Source organism: Bactrocera dorsalis, chromosome 2 (assembly GCF_023373825.1).
Source record: "Bactrocera dorsalis isolate Fly_Bdor chromosome 2, ASM2337382v1, whole genome shotgun sequence".
NCBI lineage: Eukaryota > Metazoa > Arthropoda > Insecta > Diptera > Tephritidae > Bactrocera > Bactrocera dorsalis.
This window is the reverse complement of record NC_064304.1, coordinates 31,331,610-31,357,407: the sequence shown is the minus strand read 5'-3', so window position 1 is coordinate 31,357,407 and position 25,798 is coordinate 31,331,610. Positions and strand designations below refer to the sequence as shown.

The window sequence follows — 25,798 nt, the reverse complement described above, 5'->3', positions numbered from 1 at the left end:
TAGACACACTATTCGAAACTAAATTAGCTGGGTTAAGTGTAAGTGTTTTCAAGCAGAAATTGTTGTAATTAAAGAAAGAAGTTCGTAAATATTTCATTATCAATCAGATTTATTGTGTAATGGAAGAAATTATTAAATAAATATGATGTAATATATTGAAAACAAAAACATATATGATTTATTGAATGCAATTGAGTTCGAAAAACTGGAACGGCAGCAGATTTGCATGTTGTTGCTGCGGAGTATAACAGTTTTGTTCCCCTAACGGTTGTTTGAACCCCCTTATAATAATCGAGTTAGATATAGGGTTATATACATATCAATTATCAGGAAATCGAAAAGAGTTTAAATCCGACTGACAGTCTGTCCGTTCGGTTGTTTATCCGTCTGTCTGTGCATGCTGTAACTTGAGTAAGTATTAAGATATCGCGATGAATCTTGGTGTTCCTTGGCACATTGACATTTTGACATGCTTTGACGGCATCTTTTCGACTTCGGCTCATCTCCGCTACGATATTCTGTCGATTGATCGTCTGTTTCCGGATCTTAGATCCAAGAATCTTCGTCAGTAATAAAACGTTACTTGACAGTCTTCGGTAAACATTGTTCCACAGACGTTAACGCAACGCTGTTTTTCGAAAAAATTGAGTGATTTTGGAACCAATCGTGCTTTCATTTTTCTTAGACCCAAATTATCATTCAAATTGGGTGTGCACATTGACATTTTGACATGCTTTGACGGCATCTTTTCGACTTCGGCTCATCTCTGCTACGATATTCTGTCGATTGATCGTCTGTTTCTGGGTCTTAGATCCAAGAATCTTCGTCAGTAATAAAACGTTACTTGACTGTCTTCGGTAAATATTGTTCCACAGACATTAACGCGACGCTGTTTTTCGAAAAAATTAAGTGATTTTGGAGCCAATCGTGCTTTCATTTTTCTTAGACCCAAATTATCATTCAAATTCGTTTTCACTGAAATTTACAATACTCCAACGATGGCAGTAAAATCTCTGACTGTATATTATTGATGTGTATGATAGCCATTCTGGACGTGGTTCGTCGTCAACGCTAAACACTAATGATTATTTGGATCTGACATTTGATACAGATGTCATGACAGTTGACCAAGCCTTGAAAAAAAATCGAAGTATGGATAGTAAAACTGTGGTTTGAAAAGTATTTAAGCCATATAACCCAACTTTTCACAGGACATATTATTTCCTCAACTCTTGGGACAGCCTGAAAATAAGTAAAATCGAATGAGAATCACAATAAATTAATGCGCCAGATAATTGAAATTTTACACCCAGTATGATACAAAAGCACTTCGTAGGAACCGGGGTTAAAATTAGACGATGGTCGTGGGTGAAATCTCATATCTTCAGACCTACCCACCTATCAAGAAGCAATTAATATAACAAGATAAGCCCTAGATACAAAATATGAAAACCCCAGTACTTACATATGTTGGCTTTTGGTCGAAAATATCGGTCAGTGTGTGTGTTATGCAATTTAAATTCAGAGATAATCCTTTTCTGCAATAGTCTGTGTTGAATCAGGTCAATATTTCTCTTAGCTCCCATATACCTAATATAAAGATTTTCGATCTTACGGGTGACTTTATAGCGCATACTTGGACATATAGTACATCGGCCAATATAAGAATTATCTTAATAAAATTGAGAGCGTGTGTTGCAAAGGGTGGGCCATCTAACGTTTTAAATATGAATTATATATATTTCGACATTGGAAACGTCAAATACCATTCGGAAAGTGACAGATATTCAGCAAAAAGTCTAAAATTTACGAAATGGGTCGCTATTCACTATTCTACAGTTCGCAGATTGGGCAGAAGATCGTTTAAGCGAGGATGGTCAAATTTACCGAAAAGTCATCTTTTCGGACGAGGCTCATTTCATCGAGGTTACGTTAACAAGCAGAATTGTCTCATTTGGGGCACAGAAAACCCGTACGTAATCGTCGAGAAGCCAATGCACCCAGCACGAATCACTGTATGGTGCGGATTTTGGTCTGGTGGAATCATCGGCCCATTTTTCGAAAATGAAGAAGGAACCGTAACCATCAAAGAGGAAGACTTGGACAACACTTGGTTCCAGCAGGACGGCGCTACGTGCCATACAGCAAACGCTACAATCAATCTTTTACGCCCTATCTTCGAAATTTAAAATATATGGCTCACCTATATGGCCCACCCTATATTAATAACAATGCATATTTGTGCTTTGAATGAATAAAATCGAGTGAAAACTTGGCAAATCTTATGTAACTGAAGGTAATATCCCGTATTATTTTTTGGTAGTTGCAAGTGTGAAATATGGGGTTATACCCGAACATTGCCCTTTTTACTTGTTTTCTATTGATATGGAAAAATCCAACTTGTCATGGCTTTATACCGTACATACAATATTAGTCCATAAGTAGGATTTCTTAGAAAAATTAACTTATCTTATATTATTGGACATGCTATAGTTTAATGCCGAAAATATGTATGGGAAATATGAATAAGTGCGCTTGGCCAAAATTTGGTGTGGAGTCGCAACTCCGATGATCTTACTGAAAGTAAAAAAAAAATCAATATCAAATGGCCTTCAGTTCGTAAAGCAACTCGGTTCATACAGAGAACTGAAGTTTATTTATTGTTTCAAGTCGACACTAGCTCCTAAATGGACGGCTTGAATTTCACAACCGTTAGTATAAAAAAATAGTAAAGTACATCCCTAATAGTTATATGCAATTGATACCTTGCTCAAAGTGGTATTATTCGTAGTCGAGGATCCGTTGCCACCAGTTACCGATTCGTTCCTGCTTGTTTAATCGATGCGACAGCAAAGTAGTTTTCGAAATAAATATTATGAAAGAAAAAGCATTTTTCATTTTCCAACAAAACAAATACATATAATTTCCAGAAATACAAATTCCATTGAAATAACTTCATAATAACACATACATAAATAACATGAATGACAAGGAAACAAAGCGGAAGCTCATCGATAAATATGAGATCCCAATAAATCATCTGGATTTCGCTTATATTGGCGAGTGTGAGAATGCACGTGAAATGGAGAAAATCGTACAAATTTTACGTTCCGGCGAGGAAGGTTATTTTCCCGATCTTACAACCTGTGCGGAAAATAAATTACGCGAACTCAAGCCGAACAGTCGACTCTTTCGTTACGAGGAAAAATTACAAGGACGTGAAGCGCTCTCCAAGCAAGACTGGAAACCGATATTTGATTGGACGAATAATATAAAGGTGAAGGACACCGAATTGTCAGCCGCCGCCGAGAAGATGGCTAAATTAGATCTAGGCGTGCCACCAGTACGTAAAAGCGGTACCATTAAACAGTGCGATGAAACTAACGAACACAAATCGAAACAAAATGGTAATGTTGCCGCGACGACATCGAAAATTTCGACTGAGCGCATCAAGTCCACCGATTACGGAAAATGGGATAAATATGATGCAGATGAGGAGTGCTTACGCATGGAATTGGCTGAGGAGCGTGTGCAGGAAGAGGTGGAACGCAAAAATCGCCTAAACAAACAAAAATCGAAATTACAAGCCGAACATGACAACAACTCAGTTACTGCAGCTAAAACGGTAAAAGAGCAAGATGTTCTGAGCAAATTCACCGATGTGGAACGCGAGCGTCTCGCCGAAGAGTCAGTAGCACAAATTAAAGTCTCAAAATAATTTTTTAGTCTTTTTTACTTGTGCCTTTCACAGATATCGTCTGCGTGGTAACGATTATTTTCGTGCTAAGGAATATGAAAACGCGATTAAGGAATATGGACGGGCGATAAGTGTTTGTGCAGAGAAGGCGGCGCCAGCATATAACAATCGCGCCGCTGCGAGTAAGTATAAGCCTCGTATATAAAGGAGAGAAATATTTTAAAAAGTTCAAATACTTATCCATTCGAATCCGAAAAAAATAATTATATGTTCTTCTTCATTGATGTATGTATACACCGCTTACGCGGTTATAGCCGAGTTTACAACAGCGCACCACTCGTTTTTCCTTTTCGGTGCTTGCCGCCAATTGGAGATTCCAAGCGAAGATAGGTCCTTCTTCACCTGGTCATTCCAACGGTGTGAAGGTCATCCTCTTCCTCTGCTTCCACCGGCGGGTACTTCGTCGAATACTTTCAGAGCTGGAGTATTTTCGTCCATTTGGACGACCTTGGATGACCTAGCATAGCCGCTGTCTTTTAATTCGCTGAAATATGTCAATGGCGTCGTATATCTCATACAGATTCTCGTTCCAACGTATGCGATATTCACCGTGACCAATTCGCAAAGGAGCATAAATCTTCCGCAGACCCTTTCTCCCGAAAACTCGTAACGTCGACTCATCAGATGTGGACATCGTCCATGCCTCTGCTCCATATAGCAGGACGGGAATAATGAGTGACGTCAATCAAAGAGGGGTCTCTCGTCCGAGGCTGTTTTTCTTTTTTCATTGGATGTGTTTTTTAAGTGGCGGGCCCTAAACCAAGCGCACAACCCTTCTCACTTTAGCTTTCAAACGGATACTCTTTGGCTACTTATAGGATTCTTGGTCGTAGTCGTGAGCTGCTTAAATCCTATGTGAAAGAATCATTTCAGGCCACTCCCAAGTAAATGGCAGTCAAAGAACTTTCCTCACTTGCGTGAACTTCTACATATGACTACATTCTCCTCTTAGAGGAGCTATTAGCTGCAAAGAAATCCGGGGTCGCTGAATAGACCATCTTGAGAACGGTTCAAACACGTTTATGAGGAGTCCGTTTGTTATTGGTTGAAAATAAATCGTGGTCATAAAACCGCTACTCTCAGAATGTTTAAACAATTTTACGAGGATATCGGGGAGACTTCTCTGTTGAAAACTAAACTGGGCTCCTAGAACCGACAACCTTGCGAACCGTTAAAAGTTTTACAGGTAAACCGTAAAGAGAGTTCTTAAACGACAATTAATCCAAAAAATCCGACCACCTCAGGAACAGTTAAATAATATTACAAGTAACCCGTACAACTGTTCGTAGTTCAGATGACCATAGAGCGAAATGCGTCTCGATAAATTAAAAAAAAAAAAACAAGAACTAAACAATCACCTCTAACATTTTCGATTACAAGAAGGTTTTCGTTCAAACTCTCCGACTATTATTTTTCAAATTTGAACTCACTTTTATAATTTTTTTAATACTTATTAATTTAATTTTAGATATAAAACTTAAATGGTATACCGAAGCTATCAAAGATTGCAAGCAATGCCTGCAACTGGAGCCGAACAACCTGAAAGCCCGCTTACGCCTAGCAGATGCTACATATGCTAACGGGGACAGGCAAGAGGTAACATTACGGTCGAAATAATTTGAAGAAACTAACCTACTCTCTCCTTCTATACAGTCCTATGCCTTATATATGCAAGTTTTGGAGTTGGAACCGGAAAATGTGAACGCCTTAAAGGCCACAGCACAACTTAAGAGTCTATATGGTGACTTTCCACCAGCCAATGCAACACGTTTACATATTGAAGAGGAGAAGAGTGCAAAAACTGAAAAGAAGAGAGAAAAGATAATTTCTAAGAAAGACACTAAAAACAAAATGTTTGAGAAACAAACTATTGAAAACACTAAACCTGTCGAGACGGCATCCTCCAACACAAGCGTTGCAACAGACCCACCCAAAACGAAACCAGTCGACTACGATTTAGCTGATTTGATTAAACCAAATCGCCTAGTCAAAAACAAATTGGCCTCCGCAGCTGCTGCTTTAAGTACCATGAAGCCAATGAAACAATCAAAGCAGCAACCCACGAAAACAACAGAAACTACTGTTCCGACAACATATCCAAACGAACTACGTTTACCAAGTGATACTCCAAAAGCGGGTGGAAAAATTTTGATCCAAGAGATTTAAAAGAGCAATAAATCAATTTATAAAAAATAATCTTTGAAACTATCTATTAGAGTTAATAATTATTTTTACATAAATACTCGCTTTAAATACAAATATATATTTTATTGCCACGTTCATGGGGAGTTTATTATGTAACGTCTTATGAAGCGCGACACAAGCTTAAAGGGACGCTCTTCGAAATCCTTTAACTGCGCCTTCGTACTCTTCACCTGCAATTCGTTATTATTTATAAACAGTTATTCATATAAATACAACGGATTTCATTGAAGCACACACCTGATCGCCCTCTAGCCGATTCAAAAGCGTTACGCACACGTCCGCCGCACGTATGCCACAGTGCAAGGTCAGCGCCGCAAACATTGGCGCCTCCATTTCGATGTTTCTTATGCCACATTCATCGTGACAGCATTTGAGGAAGTTTAGCTTGTCATCTACGGTGTACGGCTCGCCATTTGCCTTCGTGCAAGAAGCGCCGTCGAGTCGACCTTGCCCTACAGTTGGTAAAATACAAATTTAATCAAAATATTTGTTTTTTTGGATCAATATTCAAAGTGTGTACCTTCGTAGAAGCAGTCTGTGCCCATTGTATTGCCTTCGATAATATCCCAGGCATTCTGCTCCTCGGCATCTGCTACTTCCGTGCAAGCAATCAAGTCTTTACGTAATCTCTCGTCGAATTGAGCAGATCGTGCGACGCGTTCTCCTAAAATAGCCTGCAATTATGAGTTCTATAGTCAAAATCGGACCCATTTCCTTAATAATTAGATAAAACAAGCATCACTGAAAGTGGCGAAATAAAACTCAGCTCAAATAGAAATCTAAACTAAAAGTCAAAGAAATCGCAACACACCGCTTTAAGTCTACCGTTATGGAGCACGAGGAACTCAATTTTTATGGTGGATTTTAAGGTGAACATTTTGGTGAAGTGAACAGATTTTCCGGAGATTCTCTGTGGTTCAAAATGCAATAAGTCGGTTCATTAGTTTCTATAACTTCTTTATACCAATTATGATGAATTTTTTGGGTCTAAGGCAATTTATCCATCTGTCTGTCCCCCAGTTTCCGAGATATCGAAATGGAAATTTTTTTTTCACACGACTTTTTCTCTCCAAAAAGCTGCTCATCGGAACCACCGATATTGTATCACTTTTCACTTTCAAACTGTTGATCGATTAGTCCTTATATTGAATTTTTTTTATTTCACAAGATTTATTCAAGAAATTCGGCATGGATTATTGTCCAACGCAACGGAACTATCTATCCACAAATTATTCAGATCGGATCTGTAGTATATGTACATATATGTAGCTGCCATACAAACTAGCCGACCAAAATCAAGTGCTTCTATAGAAACTTTTGTATTGTGAAGGCAGGAAGAGCTTTTTTTTAATCTGTCTCTCGCTAGTTCTTTCTATTTTTAAATTGAATATTTTTGTTGTGTTATGCTTACAATTTCATATTCACTGCGCAGTAAACCATTGTAGCCCTTATTAGCGACCACAACTGTACCCGGTTTAATCCCAAGTCCGCCACTAGTGCCAATGCGTATGAAAAGCGGGTCCACACATTCGGCATAACGAACCAATTTAATTAATTCATGCAATACCACACTCATCGTGGAGCTGCCAACACCATGGCTTACACATAACACGCAGCCAACCTTCAAGAAACGAAATAATATTTAAACACATTTCATGTAATCTTCAATAAATAAAATTTACCATAAAGCCAGCATATCTGTGGCCCTCCTCGAATAAATTCCTTTCATAATCACTACCCGAATTGCCATCGTACACATTAAAGTGTATATATTTCGCCAATTCTAGCATACGCGAGTCCTTGCCGCCCAAACACACCACCTGTTGAATTAATTATATTCGCAAGTTAGCAAAAAGGATTTCAAAAATCGGTCTCACACTCAAAAGCTGTCTACGAACCTTAATATGCCCGTATTGCTTTTTAATATCAGCTGTGTTCTTAGTATCCGGTACATTTACCGCTAAATGGTATAGGAAGTCGGAAGACATTTCATCTAAGTTAGGATTTTTCAATGAAACAGAGCTGCAAAAATAGAAAATTACTTTGAAATATTAGTGACATTGAGAAAAAGATGCAACCGTATTATCAGGGATTTCAACTGAAATGGATTCGAAGTAGTGTGATATTAAAATATTACTGGCGAATCGATCAAACAACTGACATAAAAACCTTTTTCTTGCTTTCCCAAGTTTATTTACCAAAAGGAAACAGAGCTTAAACTGCGGGTGAGCGAAGGAGCGGCCATAAGGTAATAATGAAATTGAATCTGTTTGAACCGGAAAGAGTCTGACAAGAATTCCTTAAAACATAATGAGAGCAAAAATCTTGGAAAAAAGTTTGTATACCTAATGCAGTGAATGTGTGCTGTAAAGTAGTTTTTAAAGGGTTTCATTCGGAATTTATTAGTCGTCTGCATGAGGTAAATTTTGAGAGACTAAAATACCAACAAAATCGGCAAAAGGCTTATTAGAAAAACGAAAATCATTATACATATATAGTATATGGAAGTTGAGGGTAGTATCGACCCAATTTTATCTATTTTTGGTAATATCTTCTATTAATAGGCCGAATACTAAAAAAATGTTCCCTGAGGTTCATTAAGGTACCACCAGACGGATGTTATATGTTTTTTACATGGGGATAGGTGAAGTTTTCGCTTAATTTTTTCCATTTTAGGCACAGAAATACACTGTTGTGTAAAACACGCTCTTTTATTTATATATCTCACACATTGACCGATATTTTCGGTACAAAGTCAACATAAATGGGGTCCATATATTCTTGAACAGTTTTGGATACTTTTAGCCATAAGGTGGCGTACCTCAAAAACCATGCAAAGTTTTATTTCACTGGAAAGTGAAATAATCACAGGGAATTTAAAATTGTGTTATATGGGAAGTAGACATGGTTGTAGTTCCCATCAATATTTTAATTTTTACTCATTTTACAGCCTGCACGGACGGACGGACGGACAGGCAGTCACTCGGAATTCAACTCGTCTCGTCATCTTGTGTATTTATAAATACATAATCCTATACCTATATCTATCTCGATTAGTTTTAGGTGATACAAACAACCGTTAGAAGAACAAAACTACTATACTCTGTAGCAACATCTTCCAAGAGTATAAAAACGGATTTATTTTGAAGGGAGAAAAAATGTAACAACCAGTTTTAATTTGGAGCCCATCTTCTTTAAATCTGTTAGAAACGTTAATAGCTAACCTGCTTGATATGTATGCATGTACATACATCTTGTTCGCTTACTTTACTTACCGCTTTTGTGACATTTCGTTCCGTTATTTATTGCTTGTCTGAAAATTATATAAATATTAAATTCGAATTATTGTTTTAGTTTTTAACTCTCAAAATTTTTCCAGATTTTGGCAGTTAAGAATTAAAGTTACTATGTATCGAATATTTTTGTGACATTGATCTAAAAGTTTAAACTTAGTTAATCGATTTTTTTGCCTCTATATCTATCTTACATATGGGGTATTCCATACCAAATCGACCACTTTTGAACCCGACCCCTTTAGATTTTGCTGAAACTTATCCATCCTTTTCTACCCTTTGAAAAACATTTTTGAGAATTTTTTCAAAATTTTTTGTCCAACTTCAAAAAAGTTATGAATTTTTCAAAAAAATGGCTTTTTTATTTTCAAATAGCCATAACTTTTGTAGAAATTGACTTTTGGGGACCTTTTTTTTACCTTTTGTTTTTGAATGAACTTTCCGAAAAAATACACGAAAAAAATTTAACACGATCAATTATATAAAATAATCGGTAAAATCGCCATTTTTTGGAAGTACCAAAGCGGCTGGACCGATCGATTTGAAAATGTCAACTGAACTTCTAAATTTATTTATCAAGTAATGATCGCAGAAGTAAGATTTTTTACATAATTTCATTTTTTTAGCTACTCTGAAGTGCAATTTTTTTCGAAGAAAACAACTATTTTTGATTGTATTGTCAATTTGATCATAAATCAAAAACCTGTATTCATCTATAAATATTTTTTTTTTTTTATTTTTAGTATTGAGTTAATTTTAAGCCGAAAAATATTCATCACCGATAGACCCATTTTTTCTGAGGCACTGCAGAAGATTGGCTATGAGATCAAGGGGATCCCTCATTTTTAAAAGTTAATCACAGATTACTTAAGTAAATTAAATTCTGTAAATTCGCATTATTTTTATTTATTTATTAAATAGTATGCTTGTACTCAAAAACCAAAAAATTAAAAAAAAAAAACTTCTTTTTTCTGCTTTGGAATTGACTAAACCCCTTGCATATGGGCGGCTGTGAAAACACCAAATGGCAATACACTTGCATAGGGAACCTTTAAAAATCACACCCCCTTAATTTTATCTCTGAAATATTTATATACACACTACACACTATCTTACGACGTTGCCGTCGCTATTTTGGCCCCTTAAACTTTAAGCGATATAAGAAGTACTCAGCTGGTCTTTGATGTTTAATCAAAAAACAACTTCACTATACAATCGCCAGTCAATTGGAGACGCTTTAATTGGCAAGTGAAAGATTAGCGCGCACAATCTTGTAAACGTTTATAGCGCTGAAAAATCTGCAGTAGCACTTTGGCTAACAAGTGCCCGAGATAGTTAAAATATATTGAACGTTTATCACTTATCATTAATTTTTTATTATATAGGGATTAATACAAGTTCTGTATACCCCCACAACACGCTGCGCACCGTATAATTGTTTTCTAACCATAAAATAATCTAGATATATTAGTCATATCGAAGAAAAGTTTTAAAAAACTTTAAGTGGATAGAAACGTTTTTCATAATTAGTTTGAAGAACCTGGAACTCGCCGAAAGTATCCAAAATTATTATGAAGAGGCAAAGTTGGACAACACGATACCAAGCGAGGTTTCAGACAAGGCGACTCCCAATCGTGCGACTTCTTCAACCTGCTGCTGGAGAAAATAGTTCGAGCTGCAGAACTTAATCGAGCAGGTACAATCTTTTCTAAGAGTGTACAGCAAGCCAGCGACGATTGATGAACTTCGTACGAAAGCGAACGTGAAATTGCAACAGTATCGGCCGACTTATGCTTGAAAACCGTCGAAAATTGTGTTCAGCGTCTTTTGTAGCGCTCTTATTGAAAAACCCGTTATAAGTACGGTATATGTTTCACAAACACTTTGAGCAAACATATTGAAAATTTTTAAACAGCTTATGTGCCTTAAATTTGCAGTTATATACATATAATATTCGGTGCCGCCCGAAGTTAGCGCTTCCTTCGTAGTGTGCCCTTTATGTTGGCCAACGCCGGAGACAACAGTTCATTAACGCCAATTGCCGTTGAACTTGATTCAGCGCGACACAGCGTAAATTTAATGAAATAAAATTACTGTGAATTGTATGTATGTAAATACATATATTGAAATGATAGCTTTCTTATGCACACTTAATTCAGCTTATCATTATACCGTGTTATATATATGTGTATATATTACACACTTTCCAAAAACAAAATAATTGTTATTCTCAAGATAACGTCCAAGCACTTTGAATTTCAATTTAATACTGACCAAACGAATTCAAGTTTGAAATGCTCTTATTGGAAACATGCATGCCTATGTACATACATACATACATATGCACATACAGATATTTTATTAAACTCAACTCTCTTTATACAGCGTTTTCTTTTTATTTGTTGGAGCAACCGCAATGTAAATATGTGTGCGATAACGATAAAAGTTTTGAATTTGTAACATTAAAATATTGAAAATTAATATTTTTGATATACAAACAATTAATTTGCTATTCAATAAGTTAAATAAATTTTTGATTGCAGATAACGAAACTTTAGTAACTTTTCGATATACTATATACGGTATAAAATCAAGCGGTAGTTGTAAATTTCTACATTGGCGATAGAAAAAGGTGTCGGCCGATTTCATTTACTTACACATTCTGCTAAGAAAACATAAAAATATAATATTTCTACCCAATTTTATTTAGATAAGTCATATATTCAACGATTTGTATAAATATTCGGTATAAATTCAAATAAGGCAAGAAAAGACGATAACTTCGGTTGCATAGAAGCTAAAATACCCTTCACCGATGCATTTTTATACCATAAAAAGTTTATATAACAGCTATTTGCTATAGTGGTCCGATCTGAACAATTTCTTCGGTGATTGTACTGTTTCTTTTAATTATGCTGTCCGCCAAACAATAATTGATACTTGAACGGTATCTCCATTGTTGCCTAATTCATCTCTTTCGGAGTTAAGAAATTTCATAAAATTTAGAATGGTGTCATATGGACACTAAATGTGATTCTACATGGATTACCTTATTTACAAAAAAAAAAAAAACCAACAAGGCGATGCCCATTGAATATTATCTACCTCATTTCATTCAAATTAGTTCATCATACATGGATTGGGTATAAATCGCTGTTTGATAAATTATATGTAAATATAATTATGTGTTCCAATGCACTTTATGCACAGCGATATGTGATCTGCATATCCAATCATCATAAACTTGGCATGATATGAAACGATTGTGAACACATTCATATTTCTAGAGTCGATTTATTTATTCAATATTTATTTTAATTTTAATTTCAATATAAAACGCTATTATTATTGTTATTCTTTTTTTAATCTCACCTGTCTACAAGACATTACAATATACCATACCGAGCAGCACTATTATCTCATCAATACTTCGTTTTTAAACTCAAACTGCTTTGGGATATTAGCGATCACTTTGAATAACTTTTTCTTTTTTGTTTAGGATTCAAACGCAATTTAAGCATTTAAAACAAAAAGTCTAAAATCTTGCCATTTTAAATGTAAAAAGTGAGGCTAGGTGGTATGTGGTAATAACGATGCATACCTACTATATAATGGCTATGTTCGAAACTACAAAATATTTGATAACTATTAAATATATATGTATGTATATATGTATATAATATCACAAAGATAAATTTAACTAAAATGTTGATAGAGCAGGCTAACCTTTGTATCATTTCAAAAAATGAACAGATTTATGGGGAAATTTAATGAAATCGGTTTATAGTCGAATCCCTTATCATTTCTAGTGACATGCACACCTCTGGACGTGCAATATATAATGCAGCAATAATTTATAATATAATAATTATACTCAGTTAACAAAAACATGCTACTACTGTCATTTTACATGCTATTCTGTGATACTTTGACTAAGCACAAACAAGAGGGAATTTCCCTTTTAATGCAAAAACAAAATGCAAACCGTTGTAGATGTTTAACGAAAACCGCTTGTGCTTCAATAATTCGTTGAAATAGAATTACATATTTACAGACCTATTTAACGCAAACTGCAACTATTAATCAATCTTATCTGTTATATTTCAATATACCAAGTAAAGAAATAAATAAATTTAAAATACGTGTTGAATTTATTAAACTACTTAATATAATAAAATATTTGTATATTATATATGCACAACTTACACTAACTTATGTTAGAAACACCATATAAAACAAAGACTACTAAAACATAAATTAACTGCCCTTAGTTGATTGCAACAGCATTTCGCGTACCGAACGGAATACCAGACGCTCCCATGCTTCACTATAGGCCACAGCCTTTTCTGAATTGCCCCAAATAATCTGTCGCACTTCCTCTGGCGTGTGACTTAAAGGTTCAAAGCAAAAAGGGTGCCAACTCCTGTGAACTTCTGTCTCTTGTACAAAAACACCTTGTATGCGTTCAGGAAGTGCGTTCAAATTAATGTATGTATTGGTTGCTAGCTTTAATGTATGTATTCTAGGTAAAAAAGAGAGTAATTATTAAATTTTTAGCAACCGATATTTAAAATGAGCGTAAATTATCTTACTCATCTAATTGCTGAATTAATTGTTGGCGGTTGTGTACTGCCTCAGCTACGCAGCGTTGAGCTTCATTTTGCATTTCTGATATTCGCTTCTTCCAGTCGTCTATCGTTTTTTGAATCTCATTGCATTTTTCAGTTTCTTCTTTTATTTTATTTTTTATTTTATCATATCGTGCATTTTGATCATGAAAACGGTCTTCTAAGTCCGCTAAAATTATTTCAGTTAATTAGTACAAACGCATAAACGCATGTTACACAGCAGGAATCTTATACTTACTCAAATTTTCGTGATATTTATGGCTCAATTTGCTTATAGATACTTCACGTTTTTCCAATCCAATTTCACGATTTATCATCGCTTTGATGCGTTTTCCATAATCATATTTTAACATTTTGTAGTTTTTCAACAGACACCAAAGTTTATAAACAATTTATCTCATTAAAGCTCGTCGTTATGAAAAATACATTCAAATATGTCAAAGAGACGCGATTTTACTTAGCAAAACAAATAGAACACTGACAGTGTATAAACAAAACGTGAACGGTATTGCCATTCTTTTTTAAATTCCAACTTTTGCGTTGCCAATGTGTAGGAAGCTAGTTTATGTTTCAGTAAAATGGTAAACTACTAAATGTTGCTACATCGGTGCTAAATTCATTTGTTATGATCATTATTGCTTTTTTACATTTAATTAATATTAATTAATTTGGTATATAACTTTTTATGGTAAATAACTGAAACTCTTTCGCTTAATAAACTAAAAGTTTAGTACTAATTCTGATTATAAATTCTAGTATCACCTGTAATACGGCAACATCGCAGAATTCTTACATCTGATTTTTACATCTTTTGTCAGGAAAGTTGATTTCGATTTTCTGTGAAAAATAATAGTTCTTTTAATTTTATAGTTTCATGTTATAAAATAATTAGTAAATAAGTTTATTTCCATTCTTATATGCCTATCGCTGCATAAATATACGAGAAATCGTGAAACTTTTGCAATATGAGTTCGGATAGCGATGATGATGGTTCAACCGGTCGTGGCGGTGGGGGCTCCGCTGATAGCAACGCCGGTGGTGGTTTTGGAATGGACTTGACGGGCATATTATTTGGTAATATAGACTCGGAAGGAAAATTAATGGACGATGATGCCGGCAACGCATTCGATCCAGAATTCCGTGAGCACATATCTTCTTTGGCTAAGTACGTATACACAATAGCAGTCGTTGCAATTGTTATTGTTTTTTTTCTTATGGTAATGAATATTTACAGATTGGGCCTAAACTCAATGTTAAACGAAGTAATAGATACCGAAAAAGATGAAATGGATGACGTAGATGCTCCTAAACATCCAATGAGTGATTTTGATGCCTTAAAAGCGGGATTTACGAATAACGATGGCAATGAAGCTGATAATGAAGATGATGGTGAAATTGTCAAAGATGACAGTGCAATAGATTACTCAGATATAACAGAACTATCAGAAGATTGCCCGCGCACTCCTCCTTCCAATGAACAAAGCATACTTGAAGATCTTGAGGACGCAATACCGGCCTCAAAAGTGGAGGCTTCAAGTAAATTAAATTAAAACTTGCAAAAAGAACTTAAAAATAATTTGAATATCATATTAGGTATAACCAAAGACGATAAGGAACTAATGCCTCCACCGCTTGCACCTATACGCAATATGTCAAGCAGCAATAATGTTGAGAGTGTACCTAAAACAAATGGACCGGACAATGTAAATGGCGACACAAAATTAGATAAACGTATGTTTGAACGTAAAAAATAAATTATTTTTATTTATTTATTTAATAATTTTATTTTATTTCTTTTTTTCAAAATGTAGCAACAGAACGCAAGTTGGACACACCCTTAGCAGATATGCTGCCATCCAAATACGCCAATGTGGATGTGAGAGAATTATTTCCAGACTTTCGTCCCGATAAGGTTTTGCGTTTTTCACGACTTTTTGGGCCGGGGAAACCTTCAAGTTTGCCACAGATTTGGCGTAGTGTGAAGAAAAGAAGGCGACGGCGCAAGCACTCACGTGATGTGAAGGTGGGTACTTTGCGCTAAAAAATCAAAACCTTTATTTATTTATCTTGATCCTTTAGAATCCGAATACTGGTTCCGATTCCACGAGCGATTCAGAAGAGCCGAAGAAAAAGGGATTCGGATTGCACTACGGTCCCGACCCAATGCCATATCAATGCGTTTCCGATGACGAAGATAAATTATTGAGCATTACAAATAATGAAGATGTCAAACCCGAAGGCCCCGAGAGCGGTGATAACAGTGATAGTAAACCCAAAATTGCTGACTGGCGTTACGGACCGGCGCAAATTTGGTATGATATGCTAGAAGTGCCGGATTCTGGGGAAGGTTTCAATTACGGCTTTAAAACAAAAACCTCCGGTACGCCACAAAAAGGTGTTGCAACAGACACACAAGCTTTAATGCCAGTTGAAGAAGATGTAGAAATCAAAGGTGAACCCATTGCCGACGATGCATTTTTAATGGTTTCGCAACTGCATTGGGAAGATGAGGTTGTGTGGGATGGTAACGATATCAAAGCGAAAGTATTGCAGAAATTGAATTCAAAGACAATCGCAGCTGGCTGGTTGCCATCAAGTGGTTCTCGCACAGCGGGCGCGTTCAGCCAGCCGGGCAAAACAATGCCCGTATCGGGAAACACCGGAAGTGGCAAAGCGCAAGGTGGCTCGTCTTCCAGCAAGAAGGCTAATCAAATGTGAGTATGAAGAGAAGTGACATTTTCGGAAATTTTTTTTAATTAAAAATTTTTAACAAAAAATATTTCAGCCTACAAAGTAAAGTACCCGAAGCAGTGGACGACACTTGGTACAGCATCTTTCCGGTGGAGAATGAAGAATTGATTTACGGCAAATGGGAGGATGAGATCATCTGGGATGCCGAACAGATGACCAAATTACCAAAACCGAAAGTGCTCACGCTTGATCCGAATGATGAGAATATTATACTCGGCATACCGGATGACATTGATCCATCGAAAATTAGCAAAAATACAGGACCACCACCGAAAATCAAAATACCTCATCCACATGTTAAGAAATCAAAGATTTTGTTAGGCAAAGCAGGTGTTATCAATGTGTTGGCCGAGGACACGCCACCGCCACCGCCCAAGAGTCCAGATCGTGACCCCTTCAATATTTCAAACGATTCGTAAGTTGTGTCAAACCCATCTATTTTTAAGATATACAATGTAATTTCCATGTGAACTCCCAACAGCTACTATCAGCCTAAGACTGAGCCAACATTGCGACTTAAAGTGGGCGGCGGCAATTTAATACAGCATTCCACGCCAGTAGTTGAGCTACGCTCGCCTTTTATACCGGTATGTATTATTTTAAGCATTAAAATTTGTTTGCAAGCATTTTCATTTGTCTTTTAGACATACATGGGTCCTATGAAACTGCGTTCTTTCCATCGCCCACCACTGAAACGTTTCTCGCATGGTCCGTTAGCATCACCCGGTCCACATTCTGTGTTGCCACTGCTTAAGTATATCGCCAAAAAGGCCAAACAACGCGAGGTGGAGCGCATTGCGTCCGGTGGTGGTGATGTGTTCTTCATGCGTAATCCTGAAGATTTAAGCGGCAAAGATGGCGACATAATATTGTGTGAATTTTGTGAGGAACATCCACCTTTGATGAATCAAGTGCGTTTTACTATCGAATTTTTTATCATTATTAGTCACTAATGCTTTTTTTTTAATTCTTTTTGACAAGGTCGGCATGTGTTCCAAGATCAAAAACTACTACAAACGCAAGGCGGCAAAGGATAACGGTCCGCAAGACTTTAAATATGGCGAAGTGGCCTTTGCGCATACTAGTCCCTTCTTGGGCATAATACATCCCGGCCAGTGCATACAAGCGCTGGAGAATAATATGTATCGTGCGCCGATCTATCCCCACAATATCAATCCGACGGACTTTCTTGTTATCCGTAATCGCAGCAACTATTGGATACGCGCTATAAATGCGCTATTTACAGTGGGTCAAGAGTGCCCGATTTACGAAGTGCCAGGTCCGAATTCAAAACGCGCCAATAATTTCACAAGAGACTTCTTGCAGGTACGAATACGCTACTATTTTATAGAAAAAATTTGTGTTTTACTTTTAACTTGCTTTTAGGTGTTCATTTACCGCCTTTTCTGGAAGAGCCGCGACAATCCGCGTCGCATACGTATGGACGATATAAAGCGTGCCTTTCCGGCGCACTCGGAGAGCAGCATACGTAAGCGTTTGAAACAGTGTGCCGATTTCAAACGTACTGGCATGGACTCTAACTGGTGGGTTATCAAGCCGGAATTCCGTTTGCCGTCTGAGGAGGAAATACGTGCAATGGTCTCGCCGGAGCAATGCTGCGCATTCTTTAGTATGATAGCGGCCGAGCAGCGTTTGAAAGATGCCGGTTATGGTGAGAAGTTCTTATTTGCGCCACAAGAGGATGACGATGAGGAGGCGCAATTGAAGTTGGACGATGAAGTGAAAGTGGCACCGTGGAATACCACGCGGTAAGCAGGCATAATAAATATAAAATCCCTTCCATGACAGTAGGGACTACGTAACTGGAACGGAACCGGAATCTTATTTTGCCATGGGTTGTCAACTCCAAATTACTGCAGGGATCTTACTTCTACTTATCGATCTAAATAGTGTTAGATCGCCGAAATTACAATTTTTTGTCCTGTGTCAATTCCGGTAGCGTAGAACCGGCTGTTGGAATTGATTACGTCAGGGTTGATTTCGGTTACAACAACAACAACATTAACATAACTTTTTTTATTGCTTACAGCGCTTACATACAAGCGATGCGTGGCAAGTGTCTGCTGCAGCTGACTGGACCGGCCGATCCCACCGGTTGTGGTGAAGGTTTTTCTTATGTGCGCGTGCCTAATAAGCCCACGGTGCGTAACTTGAACTCTCAACCCTCGAAATATATATTTTTTTAATCGCCTTACATTTTTACCACCAGCAAACCAAAGAAGAGCAGGAGTCACAGCCGAAGCGTACAGTCACCGGCACTGACGCCGATTTGCGTCGTCTGCCGCTGCAGCGTGCCAAGGAGTTGCTGCGTAAATTCAAAGTGCCTGAAGAGGAGATACGAAAATTGTCACGTTGGGAGGTAATCGATGTGGTGCGCACACTTTCAACCGAGAAGGCCAAAGCCGGCGAACAGGGTATGGACAAATTTTCGCGTGGTAATCGGTTTTCCATTGCCGAGCATCAGGAGCGTTACAAAGAGGAGTGTCAGCGCATTTTCGATCTACAAAACCGTGTGCTGGCTAGTTCAGAGGTACTTTCCACGGATGAAGATGAGTCTTCAGCCTCCGAAGAGTCTGATCTTGAAGAGCTGGGAAAAAATTTGGAAAATATGCTGTCAAATAAGAAGACATCCACACAACTCTCACTCGAACGCGAAGAGCAAGAGCGTGAAGAGTTGTTGAAAAAGATTATGGAAGATCAAGAGAGTGGAAAGGGTGGCAAATCGAAAGACGGCAAAGATGACAATTCACAGCAGCCGGTGTCGAATCCAAATCAGGGACGTATACTTAAAATAACACGCACCTTCAAGGATAGCGAGGGCAAGGAATACACGCGTGTGGAGATTGTACGCCGCCAGCCAGTCATCGATGCCTACATGAAGATACGCACCACGAAAGATGAGCAATTCATCAAACAATTCGCCACATTGGACGAGCAGCAAAAGGAGGAAATGAAACGTGAGAAACGACGCATACAGGAGCAACTGCGACGTATTAAACGTAATCAAGAACGCGAGCGACTTGCGTTGCTGGCGCAGAATCAGAAGTTGCAGCCAGGTGGCATGCCTACCTCGCTGGGTGATCCCAAGTCATCTGGTGGCTCATCGCATAAAGAGCGCGACACACCACACAAAGAAGTCAGTCCCTCGCGCAAGAAGTTCAAGTTGAAGCCGGACTTGAAGCTCAAGTGTGGTGCCTGTGGACAGGTAAGCTATAATACAATTTACTAAAATTGAGCAGACATAACCTCTATTCTAAATTAGGTTGGTCACATGCGCACAAATAAAGCCTGCCCGCTCTACACTGGCCTACAAGGTCCTTTGAACTCATCTAATGTGAGTGTTAATGAAGAGCAGGAGGAGGAAGTGGAGAAGGAGCTCAACTGCGAAGACGATGATCTGGTGAATGTAGATGGCACCAAGGTGACATTGAGCAGTAAGGTACTGAAGCGCCACGAAGATGTGCGGCGTCGCACTTTGTTGTTGAAGGTGCCCAAAGAAGCGGTGGGCAAGAAGAAGCGACGCATGGCCGGTGACTTGCATTGCGATTATCTGCAACGTCACAATAAGACAGCAAATCGCCGACGTACGGATCCAGTGGTTGTTTTGTCTTCCATACTCGAGGAAATACTCAATGAGTTGCGTTCAATGCCGGATGTGACACCGTTTCTCTTTCCAGTTAACGCTAAGGTGAGTATATTTAACTAAGTATAAGTATATATGTGCTTACAAAATTTTGATTTCTTTTTAATGTAGCTTGTGCCCGACTATTATCGCATTGTCACTAAACCGATGGATCTACAAACCATGCGCGACTACATACGTCAACGTCGCTATCATAATCGCGAAGAGTTCTTAGCCGATCTTAATCAAATTGTTGAAAATTCAACTCTATACAATGGAGCACGCAGCTCGTTCACCGTTGCTGCACAACGCATGCTGCAGAGTTGTTTCGAATTATTGGCCGAGAAGGAAGATAAGCTAATGCGCTTGGAGAAGGCTATTAATCCACTGCTGGATGATAACGATCAGGTAGCGCTGTCATTCATTTTCGAACAATTACATGGCAAGATCAAATTGATGCAAGAAAGCTGGCCCTTCTTGAAGCCTGTCAATAAGAAGCAAGTGCGCGATTACTATACGATCATCAAGCGTCCCATGGATCTGGAAACTATTGGCAAAAATGTGGAGGGTAGGTGAAAATCTATTAAATGTAAAAATTAGATTTTTTGTATATTGGACATTTATTTGCTTACAGCGCATCGCTATCACTCGCGCGCCGAGTTCTTGGCGGACATTGAGCTAATTGCGGCCAACTGTGAGCAGTATAATGGCAGCGAATCGCGCTTCACCAAGAATGCCAAAGATTTGCTGCATTTCGCGCGCACACAACTGGAGGAAGTAAATAACGACAATTTCAAAATTTATTTATTGTAATTTTATTTTTTTGTAAAACTAACAATTTCCTCCGTGTAGTTCTCCGACCATTGTGGTCAACTCGAGCAAAACATCAGCAAAGTGCAAGAGCGTGCACGTGCCGACGCCGAACTGGACGATACATGGGGCGGCGATGATCAAGACTATGATTTCCCACACCGTACGAGTCGCTCGAGTACACCGGAAAATGATTTCATCGATGTCGAAGGTAACGAGCGTCCTTCAACATCATCGGCAGCATTAAACTCTTCTGGCTCATCGTTTAGCCGCAGTTTTGTTGGTGGCATTACCATACCGGCCACAACACCTGGCGGTGGCAGCGATATGGCACCACCACCGTCTGACGTGAAACGTGGCCGTGGGCGTCCGCGTAAGCAGCGCGACACAGTGGAGGAGGGTAAGTGCTTGCGTAAATGTTTTTTTTTATTTCTTCTTTTATTTACTCAATCGGTTAAATGGGTTCATTTTATTAATTTAGTTTTTATGCTATTTTTTATATTTTCAAAAAAAAAAATAACTTCTATCTTTGGGGTCTAATGTTGTACAGGCTACAGCCTTAACGGTATGGGTAAATTATTAAATTTATATATTTTTTGCTCCCTTTTGTCTACTTTATCACTTATATAATATTTCTGCTCGCTACTAATAATGGAATTTGAGGGTAGTTTGTGTATTGTTGTAACGGTTGTTCCGAAAAGTCCACAAAAACCCAAAACCGGGAAAAATGAGTCTGCGACTTGCAACCCGTCGGAAGCATTAATTACACTGCCATTTTTTCGAGAAGTAGTATCAAAGGATGTATTCCGACGTCAATGACCATACAACAACAACAAACTTTTTTATTCACTGAACATTGAAGGATTGGCACGATTTAGACCAGACCCAAACCTCAATGTATCGGATTTAAATATTAAAATCGTTTACGCCGAAATACTGAAAGCTCCAAGAATCGAATTACTCTTCAAATCAATATACTTAAGTCGGATTGTATTCCAAGAAATTCCCTAAAAAATTATCTTGAAGTAGTACCGCCTTCCACCAGCATCAAGAACGAAGCAATGGTTCTGTAAACACACTTAAGTAACAACGCATGCCAATCTAACTTAAATACATACGTATGTAGTTGTTCGATGACATCGTATACAAATCCTACCACCAGACTTTGTCGGAACAACCATTGCAGCAACAATATGTTGCCTTTTCTTCAAGTTGTTGGTTAATTTTAACCAATAAGACTGCCTTCACAAGAAGACTCTTACACTTACAATTAATTTCCCTATATGTAGATATACACTTAAAAAAATAGAGTTCGCTTAACCCTTAGCTGTTGCCACAATTTTTGTGACAATAAAAGGTCCTTTGTGTTTCGTCCGACATGAAACTAATTTCAGTTCCTCGAGCAAATAATGTTTCTTCTAGTCTACAACACCCTTTATTCGTGTCTAGTATTGTGACAGCAATTTTTCTCTTGTTTCAACTAAAATTTTGCTTAGATTTTTCACCTATTTTTGTTATTCTCAGATTTGCACTTTTTATTTTTCTTGTTTTTATCTTTCGTTTCGTTTACGTATCCCTTTTGTTTGTTGACATTTGAAAATGTTTACCACTATAAACACACAATTAGAGTAGCTGTTGATGCAAACAATTGTTTAATTAATTAAAAAAACAAAAACAAATACTTCCATGAGCCAAAACTCTGGGTTAAAGCGTACACAAATTCTATTTTCTAGTCAAAATAAATGCGAGCGCTGTTAAACGTGGGCGTGGCCGACCCCGCAAGGACAGCCTAGCCTCAAATATAAGTAACCCACAAAATTCCTTTTTGGAAGAAGGTAAGACTAATATTGTACTACTATTGTAAACAACAACAAAATACCAACAAAAATAGCTAACCAACAATTACACACTGCATCCAAATGATGCAAGGAGTTTTTAGGAATGCAAATCTAACAACAACAACAAAAAATTACTCCTATTTATCAAAACACACAACAAAACAAAATATTTTATAATTTTTGTTTCACTAAAACACTATATGATTTGCTCTAATTGTTACCCGTTTGGCTTTACACCCATGTTTCGGCAACTTTTTTGTTTATGTTTGGTTAATTTGAATTTGAATTTAAATTTTCCCAATATTTATTTGTATCTTTGTTGTACTTTTAGTTTTGTGGTTTTTGTAGTTTTTGTGGCAGACAAGAAGCTACACGAATCGAGATTTTCCTTTATGCCTTTACTCACACCAACAACAATTTGTACATACTCTACTACTAGTACTACTGCTATTATTTTAAGTTTTGATTTTGTGGTTATTTCCAATGTGAAATTTGCTAAATTTAAACACGCTAAAAGTTATTGTTATTTATTGTACCTACTACTAAAATTGTTGCAATTTATTTATGAATACGCTGTACAACAACCACACGCAACTCTATTTGTGTACACATTTTAATTGCTCATGAATTTTTAAAATTTATTAATTCACAACAACCAGATTTGCAATGTTCAACGGATGATGAGGAGTTTCAGGAAGTATCAGAGGATGAGAACAACGCCGCCAGCATACTCGACCAAGGCGAACGCATACAACCGAACGACAGTGGCATGGACGCTGTTGGCGCTATGGGCATGGATCAGATTGATGTGTCGCATATAAAAACCGAAATGAAGATAGAGCCACCGCAGCTCGCTAACGGTGAGTGAAGTCATTTCTAACATAATTTTAAAAGTCAATGTGTGAAATTTTTAACAACAAAATAGTGTAACTTAAGCATAGCTATAAACAGTTTCAGTTTAAATTTGTATGCATTTCAAGTGCCTTTAAAGTAATTACATTCTTTGTTTTTAAACAAATAACACGCTGCTGTGTCAGAGGAAGAAGGTGCAGAGCAACAGTGCGAGGATGACAGCCAACAGGCCGCAGAGGCGATGGTACAATTGAGTGGCGTGGGCTTCTACACTCAACAGCAGCAAGGTTCTCTGCACATTTCCATTTACCACCGTTCACCGAGCTCTGTCCAGCATTTTTATTTTTTGCTTGAAACTTATCCCGTTATGTTTTATTTTTAACTTTAATGCACCGCTCACCAAAACAATCTTATTAGCATGCTTTTTTTATTTTTTATTTTTTTTTAAGTACTTCTTTATAACCTGATACTATTATATTACCCTTTAGATGACTCAATGGATTTGGATCCCAACTATGATCCATCAGATTTCTTAAATTTCGGCAATCGTCCTGCCCATAATAATGCTAGTGATGACATGCAATCAACGCAAAATCATATGCAATATAGTAAGGAGGATGATGAAGCGCAAGCACACTTCCAAATGGACGCCAATATGTCTGATGGGGCAATGCCAGCTGAAATGTCGTCTATGCCGCAGATGCCACTAATAATGCCAAGTAATGATAACGTTGGTATAGATGAAGACTTGGCTATTTCAGAGAGTGATGAGGAAGATGGTGGTGGCGATGACAATGCAGCTGATGTCTCCATGAAGCGTGAAGTGTTCAATGATAGTGGTGAAATGACTAATGACGGCATTGATGCCAATCTACAAAATAGCATGAGTGAGCCACAGGCTAACGAAGGTCAAATGAATATGGAAACGGCTAAACCCGAACATCATCAAGACGATGACGATGACTGGTTGCACTTCTAAATAAAAAAGTTCATGCTTGCACGTTTTAATTAACCGTATTTATAAGAATTAAATAAATTATGTATTTTTATTCAAGTTAATATACAAAGTAACATCTTATTGTAATCTAAATATAAAATTTTAATATTACGCATGCGTATTTTTTTCTGTTGAGCTTACACTAATATGATAAGCGTATTGCTATCTCAAAGAGTATCTTGATTTCATCAAGTATGAAACAATTTACAACAACTTCAAGTGACCAGTAACTTTGTCGATATCTTCTACGGTTGCAGGACCAATGGCTAGTACAGTCTTCGAATTAGGTTCGATTTGTGTACGACCAGCATCACGTATCAGACATGTTGTAAGGTTGTGTGCATCTGCTGCGCGTTTAATGACCATCATTTCCGCTTCACTTTCAACGCGTAATGCAATTTTAGCACAACCGGTATTCTCCCAAGCACGTACTAGGCGTGGATTGCGTTGGATAGCTTTCTGATAAGCGCCTACAGCTCCGTGACCACATTGTGCACCTATTTTGCCCTTACCCATTTTCAGGTCATTGCGCACTACCAAGACCATTTTGTAATTGTTGCTAAAGCTAGCAAAAAACTGTAATACAAAAATTAAAGTTTGGTTAATAAAGCACCGTTTAATGCTGACTATAAACTCACACCCTCAGAGGAAGTGGTAGCATCTCCTGTTCCCTGATTAGTACTTCTTGCGCTGGCAGTATCCTGGTTGACATCATGCTTTTTTAAGGCATATTTATAACCTACGAAAAACGAGAGCAGTACTGCAATACCATTGATAACCTGCGTGGTATCCAACAATCTATTGTCTCCCATTTGTTGTATATTGAGGTTTGAGTTGTATGGCGAGTTTAAGAAAGACTTTTAATTATAGCCTCAAAAATGGAGATAATGTTAAAATTTTAGTTCAAAAACGAAAAAGTTGGATAAATGCTGATTTGAAATAAATATTCGCACAGCTTTAAACAAAGATTCCGAAATTTTGAACAAATGCACATGAATCTGACATAAAATTGGCTAATTCACAA

At 37.5% G+C, this 25,798-nt stretch overlaps 5 protein-coding genes across 13 annotated transcripts; 2 read left to right on the top strand and 3 right to left on the bottom strand.

Annotated features, from left to right (window-relative positions):
• Positions 1-2,812: 2,812 nt before the first annotated feature.
• Positions 2,813-6,037, top strand: LOC105231942 (sperm-associated antigen 1). The gene is made up of 4 exons (XM_049447899.1): positions 2,813-3,687; positions 3,752-3,879; positions 5,226-5,353; positions 5,411-6,037. Exons 1-4 carry the CDS (start codon positions 2,981-2,983, stop codon positions 5,921-5,923), a joined length of 1,476 nt encoding a protein of 491 aa, XP_049303856.1. The 5' UTR covers positions 2,813-2,980; the 3' UTR covers positions 5,924-6,037.
• Positions 5,936-11,546, bottom strand: LOC105233253 (uridine phosphorylase 1). Of its 4 annotated transcripts, none has more exons than XM_049447900.1 (8): positions 11,459-11,546; positions 9,238-9,275; positions 7,861-7,984; positions 7,645-7,782; positions 7,374-7,583; positions 6,483-6,636; positions 6,200-6,414; positions 5,936-6,132 (listed from the first exon to the last, which is right to left on the bottom strand). In XM_049447900.1, the coding sequence occupies exons 2-8, from the start codon at positions 9,249-9,251 to the stop codon at positions 6,037-6,039; spliced, it is 951 nt and encodes a 316-aa protein (XP_049303857.1). In that variant the 5' UTR covers positions 9,252-9,275; positions 11,459-11,546; the 3' UTR covers positions 5,936-6,036. The 4 variants fall into 4 exon arrangements, with proteins under 4 accessions (XP_049303857.1, XP_049303858.1, XP_049303859.1 ...); XM_049447901.1 differs by having other exon boundaries at positions 11,428-11,540; XM_049447902.1 differs by lacking the exon at positions 11,459-11,546 and adding an exon at positions 11,201-11,300.
• A 1,831-nt stretch (positions 11,547-13,377) lies between these two features.
• Positions 13,378-14,337, bottom strand: LOC105231869 (kinetochore protein Spc25). The gene is made up of 3 exons (XM_011213361.4): positions 14,122-14,337; positions 13,848-14,052; positions 13,378-13,777 (listed from the first exon to the last, which is right to left on the bottom strand). Exons 1-3 carry the CDS (start codon positions 14,234-14,236, stop codon positions 13,513-13,515), a joined length of 585 nt encoding a protein of 194 aa, XP_011211663.1. The 5' UTR covers positions 14,237-14,337; the 3' UTR covers positions 13,378-13,512.
• Positions 14,338-14,671: 334 nt separating this feature from the next.
• LOC105231872 (transcription initiation factor TFIID subunit 1) lies at positions 14,672-24,885 on the top strand. 6 transcript variants are annotated; one of them, XM_011213363.3, is made up of 21 exons: positions 14,672-15,048; positions 15,118-15,419; positions 15,477-15,614; positions 15,695-15,906; positions 15,963-16,597; positions 16,669-17,049; positions 17,116-17,221; positions 17,279-17,545; positions 17,616-17,960; positions 18,021-18,403; positions 18,685-18,796; positions 18,865-19,860; positions 19,918-20,343; positions 20,410-20,845; positions 20,912-21,054; positions 21,130-21,487; positions 21,638-21,652; positions 22,821-22,922; positions 23,585-23,785; positions 23,963-24,064; positions 24,266-24,885. In XM_011213363.3, exons 1-21 carry the CDS (start codon positions 14,849-14,851, stop codon positions 24,754-24,756), a joined length of 6,351 nt encoding a protein of 2,116 aa, XP_011211665.2. In that variant the 5' UTR covers positions 14,672-14,848; the 3' UTR covers positions 24,757-24,885. The 6 variants fall into 6 exon arrangements, with proteins under 6 accessions (XP_011211665.2, XP_011211666.2, XP_011211667.2 ...); XM_011213364.3 differs by lacking the exon at positions 21,638-21,652; XM_011213365.3 differs by lacking the exon at positions 23,963-24,064.
• Positions 24,805-25,777, bottom strand: LOC105231871 (probable peptidyl-tRNA hydrolase 2). The gene is made up of 2 exons (XM_011213362.4): positions 25,413-25,777; positions 24,805-25,350 (listed from the first exon to the last, which is right to left on the bottom strand). The coding sequence occupies exons 1-2, from the start codon at positions 25,584-25,586 to the stop codon at positions 24,979-24,981; spliced, it is 546 nt and encodes a 181-aa protein (XP_011211664.2). The 5' UTR covers positions 25,587-25,777; the 3' UTR covers positions 24,805-24,978.
• Positions 25,778-25,798: the final 21 nt, after the last annotated feature.